Raw genomic sequence first — 21049 nt, forward strand, 5'->3', positions numbered from 1 at the left:
GCATGGGCCTTTGGGAGGAGACCAGGATGGATGAGGTGTCCCTTGTTATTCTCTGCTGCAGTCACTTTCCTACAGCGTGTCTCTGAAATCCTGACTGCAAGTGTCACCTTGCATTCTGGGTTCCTCTGATGATGGTGCTGGTGGTGGTGTGTATGTGCTTGTATTTCTCACGAGCTCACTTAGCTCTAGAAAGAGACGTATTTCAAGATTTTTCTTTATTTAGTTATTAAAAAAAAATACAGTATGTTCCATGCACCAATGTAGCCTATATATATATATATGTATATATATATATATATAGTCATTATTACTAGAGCAATTACAACAATGATAGGAAACAGATAGTTACAGGAATGTCTTGATCCAACTAAAAAACCCAAAATAAAATTGTTAACCTAAATAGCAACCTGCTAATTATGCAAATACCCTTATTCTATATGTCTGTGAGAGCTAGAAGTGTGTTAAGTATTATTAGTATAAAAAATATAAAAAAACTAGTTATTAGTTAAAGATTAAAAGTCAGTGTTATCTACAATCCCCTGAATTGAGGGGCCTTGCCCACAGCAGGAGCCTTGGTCCATGACAGAGGGTGAATTGGAGAATTTGCCTCCTTCCTCCCCTCCCCTCTCCTGTTGAGTGATGCCCCTTCCCCAAGACATGTTTCCAGTGGAAAGTTCCATATGTGGCGGAAAGTGGAAGAGACACAAATGACCACAGGACTTGAGCAGGGGCCTTGCCTTCTGCAGGGAGGGGGCCCTGCGGGGGTTCCCTGAGATGTGGCAGCAATGAGCTGTGAAGACAAAGGGCACGGCTCTGTTGTGCAGTCACGGGTCACATCCTCAGTGCCACTATGCCAAGAGATCAAGAGTAGATGGAGAGAAAGGAAAAAAGAGCATGAACAAGTGACCAGGAGAGATGGGGAGAGGTCTTTTGGTCTGGGAACACCTGCCCTGCTTCCCAGGCAAAACCAGAGGGGTGTCATGAGTCTGAAATTGGGGTCACAGTGACTCCCAGCCCCCTCCGGAGGGAATGGGTGTGAAGGTGGCCCTCACCCTATGATTTGTTGTCACACTTGGTCTCCACTGCTCCTCCAGGGAGAATTCACAGTTGCTTCAGAGTTCAACAAGCCACTTCCCTGACCTTGGGTGGATTTTCAGTACACAGTACAGCATAGTTACAGGCACGGCGGGCCAGCGAGGTCACCTCAGGACCCAAGACTGGGAGCTGTCAAGAGGCCCTTCCTCTCTTTCTTGACAGGCCTGGGGAGAGGCTGAGGAACGCGGGGGTACTTGCGAGCGTGTGAGGAAGCTGAGGTGGGACACGTGTGATGGGTGGTCCCAGTCTCTGGTAGGACAGGGCTACAGAGAGTCTTGCCCCACGGTCATGCTGTCCAGCCTTTTGCCTCCAGGCTGACAGGCCTCCCCAGGGCCTCCCCAGCCTCCCCAGGGTGTTCAGGGACCTCAAGGGAAGACCTCCCCCCATAACCTCTGCAGCAACTGAGCATAAGCTGCTTTGAAGAGCCAGAGAGTCTTTGAGTTGGACCCGTGATTCCAGGTGACAGGGTTATATGGATGTCTCAACCCAGACAGCATACCAGCCTTGATTTTCCAGCATTTAGGGAGTAACCATGGCTGAAATATGTTCTTGGACGTTTCAGGAACTTGGATTTTGCCAACCAAGGTGGTGAAGTCTCTGGGACCTGCCAGGAAGGGCTGTTAGGCTGGGACAGGAGTGCTACAGTTGGAGGGCTCAATGCCTCGTGTCCGACTAGCCTGAGCCGCAAGTGGTCTGGGTCCCAGGCCCGGAGGCCCGTGACCCCCTAATACAACAGCTCCTCCTGGGGGTCCGAGCCATACAGCTCGGCCAGCATCTTGAACCTGGGTCCCCAGTCATTGAGAAAGTCGTAATCAATGTCCGAGTCTGATGAATCTGTGCCCAGGGAGCTGAGGGACTCGGCAATGGACTCGGCGCCCTCGTAGCCGTAGATGTGCAGCGTGTCGTAGGGCGGGCCGCCGCCGTCGTGGTCCGCCTCGTCCTTCTTCACCTCGATCATCGCCGCCATCTCCCCGGGCGCATGCGCCCCGGGCGCTTGCCGCGGTGGCTTCTGCACCTGAGCGTAGAGGGACGGCCGCGCGTCCAGCGCCGGGCGCGGGGGCTTGGCCCCGCCGTGGCGCACGGAGTTGAGCACCGACACGTCGTAGCTGGTGGTGTCCATCTCGCCACCGCCCTCCTCATCGTAGGTGACCAGCTGCTCGTGGATCTCCGGCACGCTCTTGCCATGGGCGCGGGCCTGCTTCCGGAGCCGCCTCCGCAGAATGATGAGGAGGGTGATCACTGCGGTCAGTGAGCCAGAGCTGGTCAGGCCGGGCGGAGGCTCCCTCCCCTACCCACCAGGTTCACCTGCGTCCTCCCCTCCTCCCTGGGCATCCCTGCGCCAGCCCAGCTCCCAGTGACACCTGGGCCAACACAGAAGCTTTGGTTCCGTCTGGACTCATGGTGGATCCACCCTCAGCACCCTCACTCCCAGCCCAGAGCCATCTCCATTCCGCCCCCACCCCAGGATATGATCCTTGTTGGTGTCACTGGCCACAGTAGGGATGGGAGGAGAGGAACACAGTGGGTCCTCTCAAGTTCATTTTCTCCTGCCACTCTCCTTCCCATCAAACTATCCTCAATTCCTCCCACCTCTTAGCACTGTGACAAATTCTCTGTCATCTCCAAAGGCCAGGAGGCCAGAGGTTGGGGCAGAAGAGGGGAAAAGATGGAGTTGGAGTTTGGAGTGCAAAGATTCTGAGCCATGATGATGATGGTGGGTCATGACGGTGCTGGTGGACATGGCACCCGTTGCAGTAGCAGCAGCCACTCTTGAGCACACCTACTGTGTACATTCTGGCATGGTGGTGGCACGTTTTCATGTTCTTTTACTCAAGGTAGGTATTATTATCCCATTTTACATAAGTGGACTGATCTCAGAGAAGCTGAGTCACTTGCCCAGAGTCCCATGATCAGGCAGTGGTGTGATGCTGGCCCTGCTCAGATCTCTGAGGGGGTATGACTGTATAAGGGTTGCCAGCTCTAGGAGGGGTGGACCATGTGGGGCAGAGAGCCCCTGGAAGTAGGCTCAGAACATCCCTAGAGTCTATCCTTCTAGCCTGGAGTTACTTAACAAACTGTTAATAGGCAAGCCAGGATGGCCCTCTGAGTCTGTTTCCTTGTCTGTAAAATGGAAGTGATGACTCCTCTGCTGTTTACATCTGATAAGGTGGCTGCGAGGTTAAGTGCAATTCTATGTGTGGTGGGGATGCCAGTATCATCATTATTACAGATTTTTATTGAGAGGAGAATCTCAGTCTGGACCCTTTGCCACAGAAGGGGGTGCCTTTCAGGGGAGCCACTGGAAGGAAAGGCCTGGAGCAGATAATGTGGGTGCCTCACTGTGTCCCCGGTGCTGTCACTGTAGTGCGCAGGGTGACCTTTGACCACCCAAGGGCTTCCTCTGGACGGCTGGCTCCTGCCCCAGGTAAAGAGCAGGAGGAGCCCCAGCCATCCGCTGGTGGGTGTTGGTGGATGAACATGACCGTGAGCGCTGCCGCCCAGTCCCCAGGGAGAAGAAGCTCCAGTGACCCGTGGTGGCAACTTATGTGACAACTTGCCCTTCACCAGCTGCCTCCTTTCCCCATCAAAACTCCCACTGTTCCTTCTGGCCCTTCCTGGGATCACTTCTCAAATAAATCATGTGTACCCCAATCCTTTTCCCAGGGTCTACTTCCTGGAGAACCTACACTGAGGCCAGGTTTAAAATGCCCCTAAAATTTCTGAGGCCCAAACAAGGGGAAAAAAAAGAGAGACAGAGATCAAGGCTGGAGGAATCCTAAAAAAAGAAAGAAAGCGCCCCCCCCCGGTGATAATTTAAACTAGAAATTTTACACTTCCCATTTCTCTCCAAAAGAGAGACTGGATCCTCTTTTCTTCAAATGAGATTTTATATAAATAAGTGCCTAGAACAGTGCCTGGCACACAGTAAGTGCTCAAAATATGTCAGTTGAATGACTGAATGTTATATAAAGTATTTTAAACTGGTGAAGGGGTCTTGAGCCGTACCTCCTCCTCCCCTGTCATCCACTCCCACCCTTCGGCACCCAGGGAGGTGGACCTCACACCCGGCACAGGGCTGCACTTTGGGCTGAAAGCAGCAGGGTTGGGCCTGGATCCCTGGCCTCTTCCTTCTCCCCTGCAGTCCCCTCACCGTCCCCTCCCATCCTTCTGGGCACTGACCTGTGATGGTGAGGATGCAGAGGAAGATAGCAACCAGTGCCTGGATGCTGATGCCCACCTGGGCGGCCACCTCCTCACACAAGGTGAACTCGCCATGCTCGTTGCATTTGCACACGGTCACGTGCAGCGTGCTGGTGCCCGTGAGGCTTGGCCTCCCGTTGTCCGCGATGAGCACGGGCAGGTGGTGGACCTTGGCGCGCTCCCGGTCGAAATACCCGTACTTGACTATGATGTTGGCCGTGTTATCTGGAAACACCAAGGCCTCGGAGTCAGGCGCTGCTGTCTGGAGTGCCCATTCTCTCATCGGCACCGACAGTGTGGCCCGCCTCCTCCAGGAAGCCCTCAGTAACTGTACTAGCTCATGTGCTGCCTGGGCCACGTGTCTGCCCTTTATACCCCTGCCTCGTGTTTTAACCATTTGAGGGCAGGTCTGTTCCTCCAGAGAAGGGATGTTTTGGGCACCAAGGCCTCTAAGAAGGACTTGGCCAGTACTTAAAATCCTTGCTTTTTTGTTTCTATGGGTAACTGAAATAACTTGACCCCTAACCCTACTTCAGTAAGAGGGAACTCTCAGTTAATTAATTCATTGTTTCAAGCTTTGATGAACAATCAGGGGAAAACAAAGTCTTACAAAATTTAAAAAGTCTTTTAGCATTAGGCTAACTTCTAAGTCTGTTTTTGCTATCCCTGAAAATCCATTAGAAAGTAAACAATGCACAGGTCCCCTGGAGCACTGTGGGAATGATTATACCAGTAATTGAGGATTCCCTGGGCAGGCTGGAATTGGGACTGTGCTTTGGCCCAAATGTTGGCTCTCCCTCTCAGCTCCAATCAGTCCATGTACAGAATTCCCCAGGGAGATTTTTAAACATGTTTATTTTCAGACCCCACCCTGACCCACCTCCCCTCTACTCCTCCTTCCTTCTTTTTTCCCCCTCTTCTTTCCTGAATTTCTGATTCAGTGGCTCTGGGCAGGGGCCAGAAAATGTGTCTTTTAGTGGCTCCTGGGAGGTTGTGATGGTTAAAGGTGCAGGGACTCCCTACTCCAGGCTTTATGTAGCCACGTGGGCAAGGTTGGCATACTCAGGAAGCCAAAAGCAAAGAAGACCGTCCTATAGATTTCAAATGGAAGCCAATTACATTTCATTATTAAGTAGCCATATCTATTGTAATAGAAAATAGTAACACTATGGCCACTGAGACTGTATGAGAGAAATTAGAGGTTTCTCGCTATACTCATTTAATACTGTAGCAGGACATTCACATTATAAGTAGTCTGAGACCAACAAGCTTATCTCCTGATCACACATGGGGTATCTTTGGGGTGACACTTAAGCTTTTTACTCCATTGCCAACCTCCTGTGAGGTGGGTTTGAAGTGGGCACTGGTGATGGTTGTGACAGGTATTTTTTCCCACATTATTTACTACTGAAGATAATGGGATGTTGAATGGTGCGGCACTGTCAGCATGTCCTGGCCACCATCCCCATCCGTTAAGGATGAGTCTGTGGCTGGTCCCCTGGGTCTCCCTCTCACTCTCAGGGGTCCCAGTCCCTGACCTTCCTCAGAGGTGGCAATGGCTGTTTCTGTAGTGGGATCCTCACCAACCGCCATGTTGCTGGTTAGGGATGGCAGGGATTCCACCCCATTCTGGAGGAAGGATTGCTCTCTTTAGACCCAAGGGGGATTTTCTATGTTTTTTTTTTTTCTGAGGAGGGTGCAGAAAGCATGGAAGCCTGTCTGTTTTTGGCTGGAATCCAGCCAACTCATCCTCATCACCCTGGGAAGCACATCCTCATCAGAAGCTCTGATTGGCCACTGCTGACATCGCAGGACTGACTGGTGGACCTGATCCCATCCTGAGGACACCTGGTGTTAAGTAGTCATTGTGGCCAAATCAAAACACTGTACTCTTGGCATTTTGGTTTCAAATGTCCCATTTTGGCTCTTTGGGAGCAACCTCAAAGTTCCATGTCATAGAGTAATTTGCGGTTGTACTGACCACAGAGGTCCCATGGGAAGGAGTCCCTTAGCTGGTTTGTGAACCAGGCTGTCTACACCCCATGTCTATTCTGTGCCTATTCAGTGACCTGGGCATCTTAAGGGAAAAGGCAAGGCCATGTGGACTTGGCAGGGTGGCTCTGACCATTGCACAGACCAATAAGGTATGTGGTGGGAATTGTATACAATATATTGGAACTTGATAGCCCCAGGGAGGGCACCTGATTCATTGGCTTAGTCCTTGACCCTGACATCTCAAGACTCAAATAACTCCATCTCTGACCGCCACCTCCCCCCCCAACCCCGCCCACTCCAAGAGCCAGGCTGACTGCTTCAAGGCGCACCGTGATTATCAATGAGGGTGAAGTTGCTGTCCTCAGTGCTCAGGGAGAACTTGAACTTCACATCTCGTGGTGTTATATCCTTGTCTATTGCCGAGATTTGCACGACCAGCTGGAGGGTGGAAGACGGGGGATGGTCAGTGGTGGTGTTGACCTGGCTGGGGTTTCAGTGATGGTGCGGGACTTTGGCTTTAGACCTGACTGTGGCTGCCTCTCACCTGTAACACTAATCTCAATGGTCTCCAAAAAGTCACTCTTTCTACCACCTGCCTCCCCACCAATCTACTCACTATACATTCTCTCTGAGCCTCAGTTTCACCATCTGTAGGGGGAATGTCATCTTTCCTCAAGGCTGTTGTACAGGTTACATTAAGCTCATGAAGTGCCAGCTGACTGTGACCGGGAGGTGCTGTCCCTTTGGTCTGACCCAGGCAGGCGCTGCCTCACCCTCCCACCTGAGCCAGACTCACCTTGCCCTGGGGGGCGTTCTCACACACTTTGGGCTCATAGGGCTTGGCGAACTCTGGGGCGTTGTCATTCTCATCCATAACTTCAACGTGGACCTGCACAATGGATTCTTTGCCTGTGGGAGTCCCTGCAGGAGAAAGGACTCATCACTACAGTGGGCTTTGCAGATGTCTGCCCTGAAATTAGAAGGTGTATTGGTGGGAGTCCTGGAGGGGTGCTTTTTTTTTCTGGAAGAGGGGCTATGGACATTTGGAAGGAAGGCCAGGGATGGCGTTCTGGATGAAAGGAGCGGAAGAGGAAGGGGGGGTAAAGCCTCATGTATTAGGGTATTTGCTAGAGAATTACTTGTAAGAATCAAAAAGAGAAACAACATAAGTATATTTTTAAAGGTTTTAATTAAATCAATTAAGTAATTATTAAATCAATGCAGTAATTTAAGTAATCAAACCAATTTAAATAAATTAACTACAGAATAATTGAAAAGGTAAACAGTCTGTGTGAGATTGCTTTAATAAACAGGGCCAGTTGAAAAGAATGGACCATGTGGCTGTTTGCAATGCCCATGTAAATTACATTTTAAAAGTTGTAATCTCTTTAATAAAGACATTTTAGTACCATGAGAAAATAATTCTGAAATAAGGTTAAGTAAAAATTCAGGATATTATGATTTCACTTGTATAAAATGATGGATAGAAAAAAGACCAGAGGAAACACACTGCAGTGCTAATGGTAACTATTGCTGTATGGTGGGGTTATGGAGGCGGGGGATACTTTTCTTCTTTTTTTTTTTGTATTTTCTGTATCTTAAAATGCACAGCAAGCTATTGCTATCAGATTTAAAAATTGTATGAGTGAGATTAGATGGGGAAGAAAGGGGCAAAGATTGATCTGGAAAGCACTCAGAAGTCTGTTGAAGTTGGCCTGGCTACCATGTGGGGGACATGCTGCCAGCAGGAGGCAGGGACCCTCTTGGGTAGCACCAGTGGGACTTTGGCCAAGCCACCCCTTTTTCTGGGCCCCATTGGTCTCTGGGAAGGGTGGGGAATGTTGATCCTTCTCCTAGAGAGCAGTTGTGGTTTTTTCACATAGGCTAAGAATGCAAAGCTCCAATACCTGCCTTTCCCTTTGGCAACAGTTACCCTACTTTCTGGAGACTCTAACAATCTTAGAGTTGGCAAGTGCTTCAGATTTTGAATTCAACCCACTAACTGGCACATAAACAGTCTTCAAAGCAACCTTTCCCAAATGTCCATGATAATAAAAATCACACGGCACTTATTCAGTGCACATTCCCCGCTGTTTCTGACTCTCTGGACTAGGACCTCCAGAGAGGCATCTGAGAAGCTCTGTGTTTAAGAGGTGACTCATGTGATTCCCATCACAGGGACATATGGAAGCCTGTTTTGGAACAGTGCTTCTTAAACTGTAGTGTGCATGAGATTCTGACTCAGTCTGGGGTTGGGGCCTGCCGTTTTGCTCGTCTAAGACAGTCTCAGGTGACGTGGATATGGCTGGTCCATCTACACCTGGGGATGGAGGCACTGTAGCATCCCTGCCAAGAGGTGCATCGGCAGTGCTCATAGTACCTCTGGAGGCCGCAGATGACAGCTTATGCCAATTTTAAAAGAATGAGGAAAGGAGAGGAGCCCAGGTCCTCTGGCGAAAGGGGCCACTCACCACTAAGATCCACCTCTTTGGCCTCCACTGTCAGGTTGTACCAAGGGTACGCTTCTCTGTCCAGCTCTTTCTCATTGTAAATATCCCCTTTCTTGGTTATTCCGAAGAACTGCCCCTTGTCACTGGTTCTGCGGATGGAGTACCTGTGCAGGGGAAAGAGTTTCAAGGGGTTTCATGGCTTTCCATTGTTCTCTGCAGAGTCCAGACTCCCCAGAAGGACAGACGAGGCCCTTTAGGATCTGTCCCTTGCATCATCCCCCACCCTTCTCTCACTGCTCATTGCACCTGACCACCCAAAGGGTGTCAGAGTAGTTGGATAATCTCTTTGATCTGGGCACTGTTGCGATCACTGGGATGAACGTGGACCCTGAGACTCCATCAACAGTATTTTCAGAGTCAAGGCAAGTGGCACTGTAGTCAGATTTACTTCAGCTTGAATTGGATTTTGTGATTAATGAAAAGATAGTGAGCTGCTGCTGCTAAGTCCGACTCTGTGCAACCCCATAGATGGCAGCCCACCAGGCTTCACCATCCCTGGGATTCTCCAGGCAAGAACACTGGAGTGGGTTGCCATTTCCTTCTCCAGTGCATGAAAGTGAAAAGTGAAAGTGAAGTCGCTCAGTCGTGTCCGACTCTTAGTGACCCCATGGACTGCAGTCTACCAGGCTCCTCCGTCCATGGGATTTTCCAGGCAAGAGTACTGGAGTGGGTTGCCATTGCCTTCTCCGAGTTGGGTAAGAGCCAGGAAGAAATTAAAAAAGGAACCAGAAGAGGTAGGAAGTGATTGAAAGGAAATTAAATTTGTGAAGTAAAAATTTGAAAAGTTCTTAAGAAAAAAGGCATGAAGAGAAGAAAAGAGAGATTAAAAAAACCATAATATTCCAGATATATTTTTTCTAATACTAAGGAAAATTCCAGAACAAAGAGAACAGAAGAAATAACAAATAATGTAATAAAAGAAAACTTCTTGATCTGAAGAAAGACCCAAGTTTATATATTAAAAGAGGTCATTGATATCAGGCATAGTGGAAAAAGATCAATATTTAGCTATATTCTGATGATACTTTGGAATTTGAGGGATATGTAAAGAAATTGAAGAGAGTCCATACAGAAAAAAATACATCCTTATAAAGAAAGAGAAATCAGACTTAATCCTAGACATTGTTACAATGTTAAGTGCTAGAACACATTGATAATATTTTTGATTTGTAAATATGAAAGAACTCAGGAAGTATATCACCCACAATATGGATCCTTAAAAACTTTTTGTGAAAACTCACTTCATCTAAGAAATGTCTCAAAATAAAGTAAAAAGTCTGGCTTGGGAGGAATTAAATGGAAATTGTTGATTTCTTTATTATATATAGGAAAGCAGTGGTGGTGGTAGTATGTATGAGAGAGAGATTTATAAGTAGAAAATATTGGTCCAAGAATTATAAGTAGAAATATTGGTCCAGTTTAAGTTTTACAGATAGAAATAAATGTCACTAGCAGAAGTAAAAATGCATATATTCCATCCAAATACCGAGGAGAAAAAATATGAAAAAAATAGACAACAAAGATTGGGAAGAGAAAAAAGTCATTAATTTTGAGAAATAGCCAATGTAAAACAGGCTAAAAGAAATGAGATCAAACTCATCATTTATGATGAAAAATATGTAAATAGGTTAAACATGAAGCTTCTTAGTTTCAGTTGGAAAGCAAAGCCATCTGCATTCCAGTTTCAGGAGACAACTTAAATGCTGAATGACCTAGAAATATTAAAAGTAAAGAGTGGGGCTTGATGGCTCAGTGGTAAAGAATCCGCCTGCCAATGTAAGAGACATGGGTTTGATCCCTGCTCTGGGAAGATTCCACATGCTGCAAAACAACTAAGCCCGTGTGCCACAACTCTGAGCCTGTGCTCCAGAGCCTGGGAACTGTGACTACTGAAGCCCTCGAGCTCTAGAGCTTGTGCTCTGCACACAACAAGGGAAACCACTGCAGTGAGAAGCCCACACACAGCTGCTGGAGAGTAGCCCCTGCTTGCCACAACTAGAGAAAAGCCTGTGCAGCAGTGAATACGCAGCACAGCCAAATAAATAAATAAATAAAATTATCTATAAAAAGAGTAAAGGTCAGAAAATTTCAGGTGAACATCAGTAATATGAAAACAGGACTGACAAACCTTACATCAGGTAACATGGAGTGGAGGACAAAATATTTAAGCAGGACAAACTGGGTAATGTCTTAAGGATGAAGGAGAGAAGTCGTAATGAAGGTAAAATAATTATAAACCTTTGTTAACTGAATAGAAAGATTTAAAATACATAAAGCAAAAGTTTAGATATTACAGAGGAAAATGGACACAAGGACAGTTGCGTTACACCACAGAACAAGTTAAAACCAAAAAATGCCCTACCACTTGTAAATGGGAAAAAAAGTCTCTTAAATAAACCATTGGGTCAGTGAATAAGTAAAAATTATCATTACAGACTATTTAAAATAGAATGGCTATGAAAACAGTCATCCCCAAACTTATGAGATGTGGTCAAAAGGGAGGAACACATTTGTCCTTAATAGTGTTAACTCGCCCCAAACTGATATGCAAACACAATTCTCATTAGAATTCTAATGCTTTTTATAAAACTCAAGAGTTTTATGGTTCACAAGAAGGAACGAATGTTTGAGAATGCATTAAAGTTATATAAAGTGAAAAATTACTTGGGGGAGGGACTTGCCTTATACATACCAAGTTTTAGTATAAAGCTGCTACAATAAAACACAATGACTTTGCTACAGAACAAAGGATTCAAAAATAGATTCAGGGATATACAGGAACTCAGTATGTAACAAAGGTAGAAAGTGATGACTTATTTGATTAATGGTGCTGGCACAGTTGGCTACCAGCTCAAATAAAATGAGACTGCATGAACTTCATACTCTCAAATGTTATGTGGCCCTAGAAAGTATGGGCTGGAACTACATCTTTTGTCACAGAGGGTGAGGTGCTTAGTTGAGATGAAGGAACAAGTAGTGATGAAATAGTCATTATCATTGTTGTTTAGTTGCTAATTCACATCCAACTCTTGTGACCCTATGGACTGTAGCCCACCAAGCTCCTCTGTCCATGGGATTCCCCAGGCAAGAAAACTGGAGTGGGCTGCTATTTCCTTTTCCAGGGAATCTTCCCAACCCAGGGATTGAACTTGCATCTCCTTCATTAGGAGGTGGATTCTTTACCCCTGAGAAACTAGGGAAGCTGAAATGGGCATACTATGATCCAGAAAAAATTTAAAACAATCAGAAAAGTGAAAAATGAAAGTGAAAGTCATCCAGTCATGTCCGACTCTTTGTGACCCTATGGACTGTATAGTCCTTGGAATTCTCAAGGCTAGAATACTGGAGTGGGTAGCCTTTCCCTTCTCCAGGAGATCTTCCCAACCCAGGGATTGAACCCAGGTGTACAGCATTGCAGGCAGATTCTTTACCAGCTGAGCCACAAGGGAAGCCCAAGAATACTGGAGTGGGTAGCCTATCTCTTCTTCAGGGAATCTTCCTGACCCAGGAATCGAACCAGGGTCTCCTGCATTGCAGGTGGATTCTTTACCAACTGAGCTATGAGGGAAGCCCCCTGAAACAAATGACAAATCCACCATAAATGTCTGTAGGTGTTTGTGTGGTCATGAAGAAAAGCGTGATAGGATCACAGCACACCATGAACATGAGTTGTCTGGAAGTCAGGGTTACTGATGCTTTCTTTGTAGATGTTTGTGTTGTTTCATTGTGTGAAATGAACTTTTCCCTTTTGTGGTGTTGGGAAGACACATATAATGAAACATATTTAGTGAAGGGGTTTCGCGTATGTCAAGTTGGTTGTCCTCTTGACCATCAGATCTCCCCAGATGGGACCTGTGGGAACCTGTACCTCCCCTTCAAGGTAGAGCAGACAGTGGGCAGCTCTCATGTCCAGGACCATGCTAGGTGGGTACCTGGGCAGGACAAGATTATACCTGGCCACGTGGGTTAGTGGAAGAGCTTGGGCTTCTTGTCCTGCCCCTACCCATGCCCAGTGTCCGTGCTGGGAGCAGCCAGTTTCCCCCTTGGCATCCTGGGCTCAGCCCAGCTGATATAAGAACTTCGATGCCAGGGTGTGGTCATGATCATCACCGTCCTCACGACCTCTGCTCCCTTACCTGATGTCCCGTTGAGCAGCGTCAGGGTCCTTGGCCAGCACCGAGCCAATCAGAGACTTCTTCTGGTTCTCCTGCAGCTGGAAGTGGTAAAAAGGCTGCTGGAAGATGGGGGGCTCGTCCACGTCTGTGACGTTGATGATGACACGGGCGATGTTCTTGGGGGAGGTGCTGCCCAGGTAGCGGAGGTCAATGGTGGGGTCCGTGGCCTCGATGGTGAAGCTGTATTGCCGGATGCGTTCATAGTCCAGGGGCTGTGGGAGGAAACAGTGTGGTGAGCACCTGCTCTGAACCAGGCCCTGCACGATAGCGCTGGGATGACACCTGTTTAACAGATGAGGGGCCTGTGGCCTGGCTGTCTTCAGCTTCCTCCTGACCTTGGCTCTATTCTGAGTACTGGGGACACCCAGCGGATCAGCCATACTCGTGCTATGAGGGAAGTGCAAACTAGTGGCTCTTCCCACAGCTCCTCAAAGCCGTGCTTTTTCCTGGTGCCTTTGCTCAAGTCTCTTGCCTGCTTGCCATACTCCTCCTCACCCCGTCAAGGAGCCCATTCGAAGGTAACCAGATGTCCTCATAGAGCCTGTTCCTGCCCCTCCTGACACAGGTAGTTTTGCTCCCTGACTGGGTCGTGTGTGTGTGTGTGTGTGTGTGTGTGTGTGTGTGTTAGTTTTGCTCCCTGACTGGGTCGTGTGTGTGTGTGTGTGTGTGTGTGTGTGTGTGTGTGTTAGTTTTGCTCCCTGACTGGGTCGTGTGTGTGTGTGTGTGTGTGTGTGTGTGTTAGTTTTGCTCCCTGACTGGGTCGTGTGTGTGTGTGTGTGTGTGTGTGTGTTAGTTTTGCTCCCTGACTGGGTCGTGTGTGTGTGTGTGTGTGTGTGTGTGTGTGTTAGTTTTGCTCCCTGACTGGGTCGTGTGTGTGTGTGTGTGTGTGTGTTAGTTTTGCTCCCTGACTGGGTCGTGTGTGTGTGTGTGTGTGTGTGTTAGTTTTGCTCCCTGACTGGGTCGTGTGTGTGTGTGTGTGTGTGTGTGTGTGTGTGTGTGTGTGTGTGTTAGTTTTGCTCCCTGACTGGGTCCCCTGTGTGTGTGTGTGTTGTCCTCCCTACTGGCCAAGAGCCTTGGTACCATGGAGGCTGTCTGACTCCCCTGGGTATATCCAGTTCCCAGCACAGGGCTGGATCAGAGAAGGACTCCAGAGAGGTCTGCTGCAGGAGTAGTCTGGCTCAGGTACACGGGTTTGAGTGTCCCCTCAGAGGAGGAGGTCCCTGGCCTGGGCCCCCTAGGCCTCGGCATGGCCATCCTGAAGGCAGTTTGTGCCCCTGGCAGACCTTCTCTCCTCTTCTAGATTCAGCTGGTTTGACTGCTATCTCCGCAGCAGCCACTGCCAGTGGGCACCCCATCCCCACAGTGTTCACTGTTTCCTTATACACTGACTGCTTTTGGCCACAAGCACCTGTAATCTACCAGGGCTCTCCTGGCCGGCACCCAGGGCAGATCAGAAAGTGCTGGGATGTGAGCCCCAAAGGGCCCTCAGGCAGCCCACAGCTGCTGCGACTCAGAAGCATATTCCACACAGTTGCCCAGATGTCCCCAGTGGGACCGTGCCCCACTCACCCACAGTGATCACCTGCTCACTAAGGAGCCTGTCTTAACTCTCTTCCTTTTTTGCATCTCACTGCTCCTGGGGCTTCCTGAGATCACCCCCCAAATAAGCTGTTTACACCTAAAAGTCCTTGCCTCAAGGTCTGGTTCTGAGGTAGCCCAGCCCAAGGGACTGACCCTTCTCTCGTGGCTCCACATCCTAGCTCCAGGGTCACAGGATCCGTGAGCACACGGCCTGTTCCACATTGGCCCAAACATGGACCTTTGGTGGCCTCTGACCCGGCAGCAGCCCTTGGCTGAGTCCTGAGCATGCCAGGGTCCCCCAAACCCCCATCTGATGCCACTGCTGCGGGCCTGCAAACCTTTATGGGCTTGATGATGCCCTCGTTGTGCGTGGGGTCCGTCTCGATGGTGAAGGTGTCCCTGTACTCGCCCTGCACGAAGCTGTACTTGGTCTTCCGGTTTTGGGGCTCGTCTGGGTCCTCAACAAACAGAGAGCCCAGGGGGCTGCCCACACGGATGTCTTCTGGCACAGAAAATGTGTACCTGGCTGATGCAAAAGGGGCGCCCCAAAGGGCATTGGGTTAATGAGATAGACAAGGTAATTGTCACATATACTATCCCAGTATATTTTGTTACAAGAAATGGGCACAATAAAGTAGCAGCAGTAGTAGTAGTAATTCCTCTGGAATTTTGGGTCCCAAGGCATAGAGGTTCCACTCTATCTGTCCCTTCATCCCTTCGTCCATCTGACAAGTAGTTATTAAGCACCTCCTGTATGTCAGGCACTTTGCTAGGGGATCTGTCAACTGCCAAGAGAGAGAAGCCCTGCCTTTGAGGAGCTTTCACCATATACATTTGGAGGTCATTTCAGGGTAAACTGGCCTGTCCTTGCAGTGGCTGAGCCTCTGAGTGACGTCAGCCTTGGAGGTGCAGGTGATGAGACATTTATCTGGCTTTCCTTCCCAGCTCCCCCCAACGCGTGTGAAGAGCTCTTGTTGGACATTTTCCTGTGGGGAGAATCAGTCTGTGGGTGGGTCAAGGCCCAGCCCTGGCTCTGGCGCTCTGCTGAACCCTGGTTCCCCAGCTTGTGGGTTTTCCCGAGCTCATGGGAACTGGGTGAAACTGGTCCTGTCTGGTAGTGGGACTCTGGGCACGTGGGACACAACAGGGAGTGTGACCTGCTGCTGGCTCGTGAGGGCACCCTGGCAGGCCGGGTGTGCAGCCTTGGGAGTGTGTGCAGAGACGGGGAGCACCAGGAAGCCATCTCTGATGTAGGTCCACTCTGGGGTGGAGGCAGAGATAGATGGACGCCAGGCTCCTCCCTGAGAGCCCCACCCACAACCCCCCGCCCAGGGCCCGGGGAGAGGGGCTCACTCTGGGTGAAGATGGGGAAGTTGTCGTTGACGTCCTGCAGAGTGATGAACACGGTGGCTGTGCCCGACTCCCCCCGGCGGCCCTGGGCATCTTCTGCTTCCACCACAACTTCGTACTTGTCCTGCGTCTCTCGGTCCAGGTTTTTGTTCATGGTGACAATGAGTCCTGCAAAATGTGTCTTGTTAGGAGCCATGTTACCTAGGGAACTTCTAAAAAATACTGATGCCCAGATGCTACCCAGAGAGCTCTGACTTCAGAGCTCCTGGGTGACTTCCCTGTGCAGCCAGGGCCAAGAGCCAGGGGAGAACCGCCGCCCATCTCCACGCCCTGCACTGTTAGGCCAAAGCCACACAAACATGTTGGTCCACTATGGGCTGAGAAAGAGCCTGAGGCCACATCTAGGCTCAGAGTGAGCAAAGTGCTGTGATGGGTTATGCCTTGGTGCAGCATAGGTTGTCTGTGTATTTGCCATTGCCCTGAATGGTGGCATGCACCAGTCCTGACCACCTGGACTTCTGTCTTTCTCCCAAGACTCAGTCCTTACAGTTTTTTAGGTCACGTGGGATGGCTAATGACAATGAGCCACATGCTCTTTATACGTCATCTAATTCAGACTTCACAGCTCCTGTGAAGTGCATGCATATAACCTTCCCCATTTTCACCATGAGGACTCGCCAGTGCTCAGAGGTTGGTTGATTTGCCCAAGCTCTTTAGAAGCGGTGAGCAGCAGAGATGGGGTTGGAAACCAGACCTGTGTGGTTCCATAGCCAGAGCTGCTTAACCAGCCTTCTCGTCCGCCTCTCGTGTCACTGCTTGGGTCTGGATTTTTGTCCCCTGGACTTGAGTTCATGTCCTGGGCACCTGTCTGCCTCCTCCTGCCCTCACCAGCCCCCTTATCTTGATACGTGGTACCGACCGCCTCCACAGGACAGTGTGGGTCAGTGGTTGGTGACACCTGTCAGACTGGGCTTCCCTCTGTGCCTGCACCTCCACCCCCTCCAAGCCAGTGCTGCCCAGGGGGGTGAGTCACACAGACCAGGACCACGGATGTCGAAATTTTCTTTTCCCTTCGTGAGCTGGTACACGACAGAGGCGTGGTCTGCCACCGTGGGGTCATCTGCATCCATTGCTGTCACCTGGATGACCGAGGTCCCTGCCGGGAGAAATCCAGGGTTGCTGCCTTGTAACTACCAGCTCCTCACCCCATTCCCAGATGAGGGCAGATGGGGTTCAGGCTGTTCCCTGAACCCCCTCCCCCAGGTCCTGTTTTTTGAGGAGCCTGCCTGGCACTGAAGTGCTGGCAGTGGTGGAGGCCTAGCCCAGTCAAACCTGAAGGGTGAAGAGAACAGGTGGTTTTCATTTATGGGGGAAATGAGGGAAGGGGTGAGTGTTTGGGGTCATGGGGAGAAACAGAGGAAGAGCTGCTTTTTTTTTTTTTGCTCCTGGAAGCATGAGAACAAGAGAATAGGAAGGGTCCCAAAAGACTGGGTGTCACCTCTCTTTCCCCTTGAGCTTCAGGCTCCCCAGGCTTAACAAGAAGGTCTGGTCTTGAGCCCTGGCCAGAGAGCCTGGACTAAGGGGTGGGGATGGGAGCTCTTTTCTGGCACCCCCTGGAGGCTGGGAGTAGAATTGAGGAAGAAATAGTCCCCTCTGAGGGCCTAGGGTCTAGGCTGGTGACACACCTGGGGATGAGGTATGTCCCTCTCCCCGCCCCCGCCCCTGACTTCTGCATGGACCCTAAAGGTGACTCCTTATCTTGGTGGCAGAGTTGGCCTCCTTCATGTGTGAAGTCTATGCTCTCAGCATGCCAGCCCTGAGAGTCAGAGCAGTGGGTAGGTTTGGCTTCAAAGAGTAACAAGGTGTGTGTGTGTATGTGGGGTGTGTGTGGGGTGTGTGTATGTGGGGTGTGTGTGGGGTGTGTGTATATGTGGTGTGTGTGGGGTGTGTGTATGTGTGGTGTGTGTTTGTGGGGTGTGTGTGAAGTGTGTGTGTGGTGTGTGTGTGTGGTGTGTGGGGTGTGTGTGTGTGTGTGGTGTGGGTATGGGGTGTGTGTGTGGTGTGTGTGTGTGGGGTGTGGTGTGTGTGGGGTGTATGTATGTGTGGTGTGTGCATGTGTGTTTGTGGGGTGTGCGTGTGTGTGGTATGTGTGTGTGTGTGTGGTATGTGTGTGGTGTATGTGTGTGGTGTGTGTATGTATGTGTGGTGTGTGTGTGGTGTGTGTATGTGTGTGGGGTGTGTGTGTGGGGTGTGTGTGTGTGTGTGTGTGTGTGTGTGTGTGTGTGTATGTATGATGATCAGGGCTCTGTCTGGGGCCAGGTCAGAGTTTAGTCTTTAGGGACCAGAGTTCCTTTCAAGTCATAGAAAGTGGCACTACATGCATCCCCATCACTGCTTGGAACTCACTGAATCCTGCTCTAGGCAGTGAAGTTGCTGATGGAAGAGGTGCCTCTGGATCAGGGATGTGAGAGAGGAAAGGGAGAGGGACAGACCAGGCACATACCTATCCCCGACATCTCGGGCACAGAGGCATTGAACACCCGGTGGGTGAACACAGGCCAGTTATCATTGACATCGTGGACTTTGATGGTGAAGCTAGAAGGAGACTCCAGGTTCTTGTTGGTGTCCTTGTCCACCACGAGGGCAGTGAGGTGGTACTCAGAGATCTTCTCCCTGTCCAGCCTCTCTAAGGCATACACATCCCCTGTGTTCTCATCCACCCGGAAGACCTTGCCGGCAGACTCTCCTCTGAGCTGGTACTTGGTGTTCTTGCGGTTCACGCTCGATTTAATCTATAGGAGGAGAGGCACTGTGAGCTGGAGATGGCAGTGCTGTCTTTGTGTGTGGGCCTGTGTGAGTGTATGGGATTGTTGAAAAATCAATTATATAAGCTTACAATTAAATGAACTGTATTAAAAATGAAGGTAAGGTACTCAAAATTTATTGCTTCCTAATAATTTTACTACATTTCACTATGTTCTTGAGTTTTTATGTTGATCCTGTCTAATCATGGAAATACTGACTAATGGTGTGTTGATGCGCATCTCTTTCCAACTCTGCCTTCAAGTTGGTAGCTTGAACCAGATGTGGGGAAAATATTTACACCAAGGAAATTGGCAAATGCTACAAACTGGGTCTTTTCCCTTCAAAAGCCAGTTGTCAATGGTTTATCAGCACGTCACTGGGCCCCGGCCACTTAAGTTTTGGAACGATACATAAAATGTTCTCTTCTTGAAAAAAAAAAAAGTTCTCCTCTTAGATATTTTCAATATGTGGTCCTGCAGAAAAGAGCTCCAGCAAGCTTTGTTTAACTCAGGATTCCCTGTGCTTGTTAGACCGCTGAAGCCTTCTCCTTTGTAACGCGCGCTATTAGTGTCCTTAGGAGTAAGACTTGGCAAGTAATGTGTGTAAAGGAATTTGCTCAGGCTGTCAATAAATGCTGGTTGTTACTCATGCTACATCCATATGTTAAAGGATATTAGAAGGTTAGAATTGCTGAACATCATTTCATTTATAGAATCTTAGAAGCATATTTTTAGGAGCATAAACAAATGATATTTCATACATGTCGAATGCTTCTCTAGTAGATGGTTAGGATGTTCAAAAAACAGAGTTCAATTCAATAAAAGAAAAAAAAATCATCAAATCCCTATGAAGTGCCAGCCTGGGAGCACAGAGAGAGTGCAGACCGTGTTCTTTCTCTCAGAGCCTGGTTTGAAGCTGCAGAGGCTGAGATTTTGAGGACGGACAGCATTTAAGGGTCAGTTGGAATGAGAACCTTGAGTGAAGGTGTCACATCAGAAAGGCTGGAGGAGGACCGGAGAGAGAGAGGGGTCTCAGGACAGAAGAGGTGGCATCAAGACAGGCACGGTCAAGTCCCATGAGGTCTGGAAAGCATCCTTAGGCTTAGCAACGATGCAGTCATCAGAGCCCTTGAGGAGAGCAGTGTTAGGGTGGTGGACTGAGAAGCTGGATGACAAGGCTTTTAGAGAAGAGTCTCAGAGGTGAGGAAGGGGGAACTGGGAGTGAGGCTCCTCCCCCTTGGGGGGTGGAGAGAGGGGGAAGTGGGGCTGTAGCTAGAGGTGGTGAAGCATCTTAGAGCACAGGGTGCAAGTGGCAGGTGGTCCATGGGGAGGCCCCAAAACCCAGCAGCCAGGACATGTGATGAATGGATGGACTGGAGGCAAGAAGTGTTGCACCTGCTCTGGAACCTGTGACCTGGGCCGGAGAGAGTGGGGATCAAGGAGGAGGAACAGTGTGGGGCCCTGTGAGTTACTCAAGGTTAAGATAGGATGGTCGTTCCAAACCTGGCTGGCTGGGTGCATTAGGACCCAGGTAGGGAGAGGTAGCCAGGGGGGTGTGAGTCTGCTTGGATATGTCATTGGAATTCTAAGATTGTGGCAATGGAAAAATGTTGGCTGCCATATTAGTAGACAAGGGATGTTACAGCTGTCAAGCCATCACATTACAGCTCTCCCCGCCCCACCTCCCAGCAGATGGTGCACCAGAGGAGATTCGGGATGAGAAAGCACAGGATACTGACCCCAGAGAGCTGAGCTGTGCATCAAAGGAATGATTTCAGTGAGCCCTGACCTTGGTATCTTCTCATACACAGAAGAAGGGCTAAGTTCCTTGAGATGTCTGTTTTTCTTTAATTAACAGTAATCTTTTGCAGTTCCGACTACCCGATCTTTGTTGCAAAAGCTCCTGTATATCCTGGCTCCCCACCTTGCCTCTTTGCAGACGTCCCTTAGAGGGACGTGAGAGTGCTGTCTCCCAGGCTTGAAATCCTCAGAATGTCCACCAAATAAAACAGGACTCTCAACTTTTAGATTGTGCTTTTTTTTTTTTCAGTTGACAGTTGTATCTGACTCATACTTAAACAACTTTGGTAAAAATTTCTCAATATTATCAAATCAGTAGCATTAAAAAAGATATCCCGTGAAGGTAAGTTTCTGTTTTCCTTCCCTCTAACTTTTCTTAGGTAGACTTTATATATTAGAACAGTTCTAGATTTATAGAAAAACTGAGATGATAGTACAGAGGGTTCCCATACGTCCTGCTCCCCGTTTCCCTGTTGTTAATATCTTACATTCGTAAGGTACATTTGTTGTAATTAATGGACCAGTGTTTATGTATTAT

General features: G+C 49.0%; 1 protein-coding gene across 1 annotated transcript in view; it reads right to left on the reverse strand.

Annotated features, from left to right (window-relative positions):
• Positions 1-200: 200 nt before the first annotated feature.
• The window catches only part of CDH5 (cadherin 5), a 37348-nt gene continuing 16499 nt past the window's right edge, over positions 201-21049 (reverse strand). The window contains exons 3-12 of the mRNA XM_081513317.1: positions 18411-18699; positions 16947-17063; positions 15911-16075; positions 14896-15083; positions 12938-13188; positions 8763-8905; positions 7088-7212; positions 6621-6729; positions 4276-4521; positions 201-2334 (exon numbers count right to left, since the gene is read on the reverse strand). Coding sequence (XP_081369443.1) covers positions 1820-2334; positions 4276-4521; positions 6621-6729; positions 7088-7212; positions 8763-8905; positions 12938-13188; positions 14896-15083; positions 15911-16075; positions 16947-17063; positions 18411-18699 — 2148 coding nt within the window. The 3' untranslated portion in view covers positions 201-1819. The remainder of the gene's footprint in view (positions 2335-4275; positions 4522-6620; positions 6730-7087; positions 7213-8762; positions 8906-12937; positions 13189-14895; positions 15084-15910; positions 16076-16946; positions 17064-18410; positions 18700-21049) is intronic.

Source organism: Giraffa tippelskirchi, chromosome 7, assembly GCF_054371585.1.
Source record: "Giraffa tippelskirchi isolate mGirTip1 chromosome 7, T2T-mGirTip1v1.2.pri, whole genome shotgun sequence".
Lineage (NCBI taxonomy): Eukaryota > Metazoa > Chordata > Mammalia > Artiodactyla > Giraffidae > Giraffa > Giraffa tippelskirchi.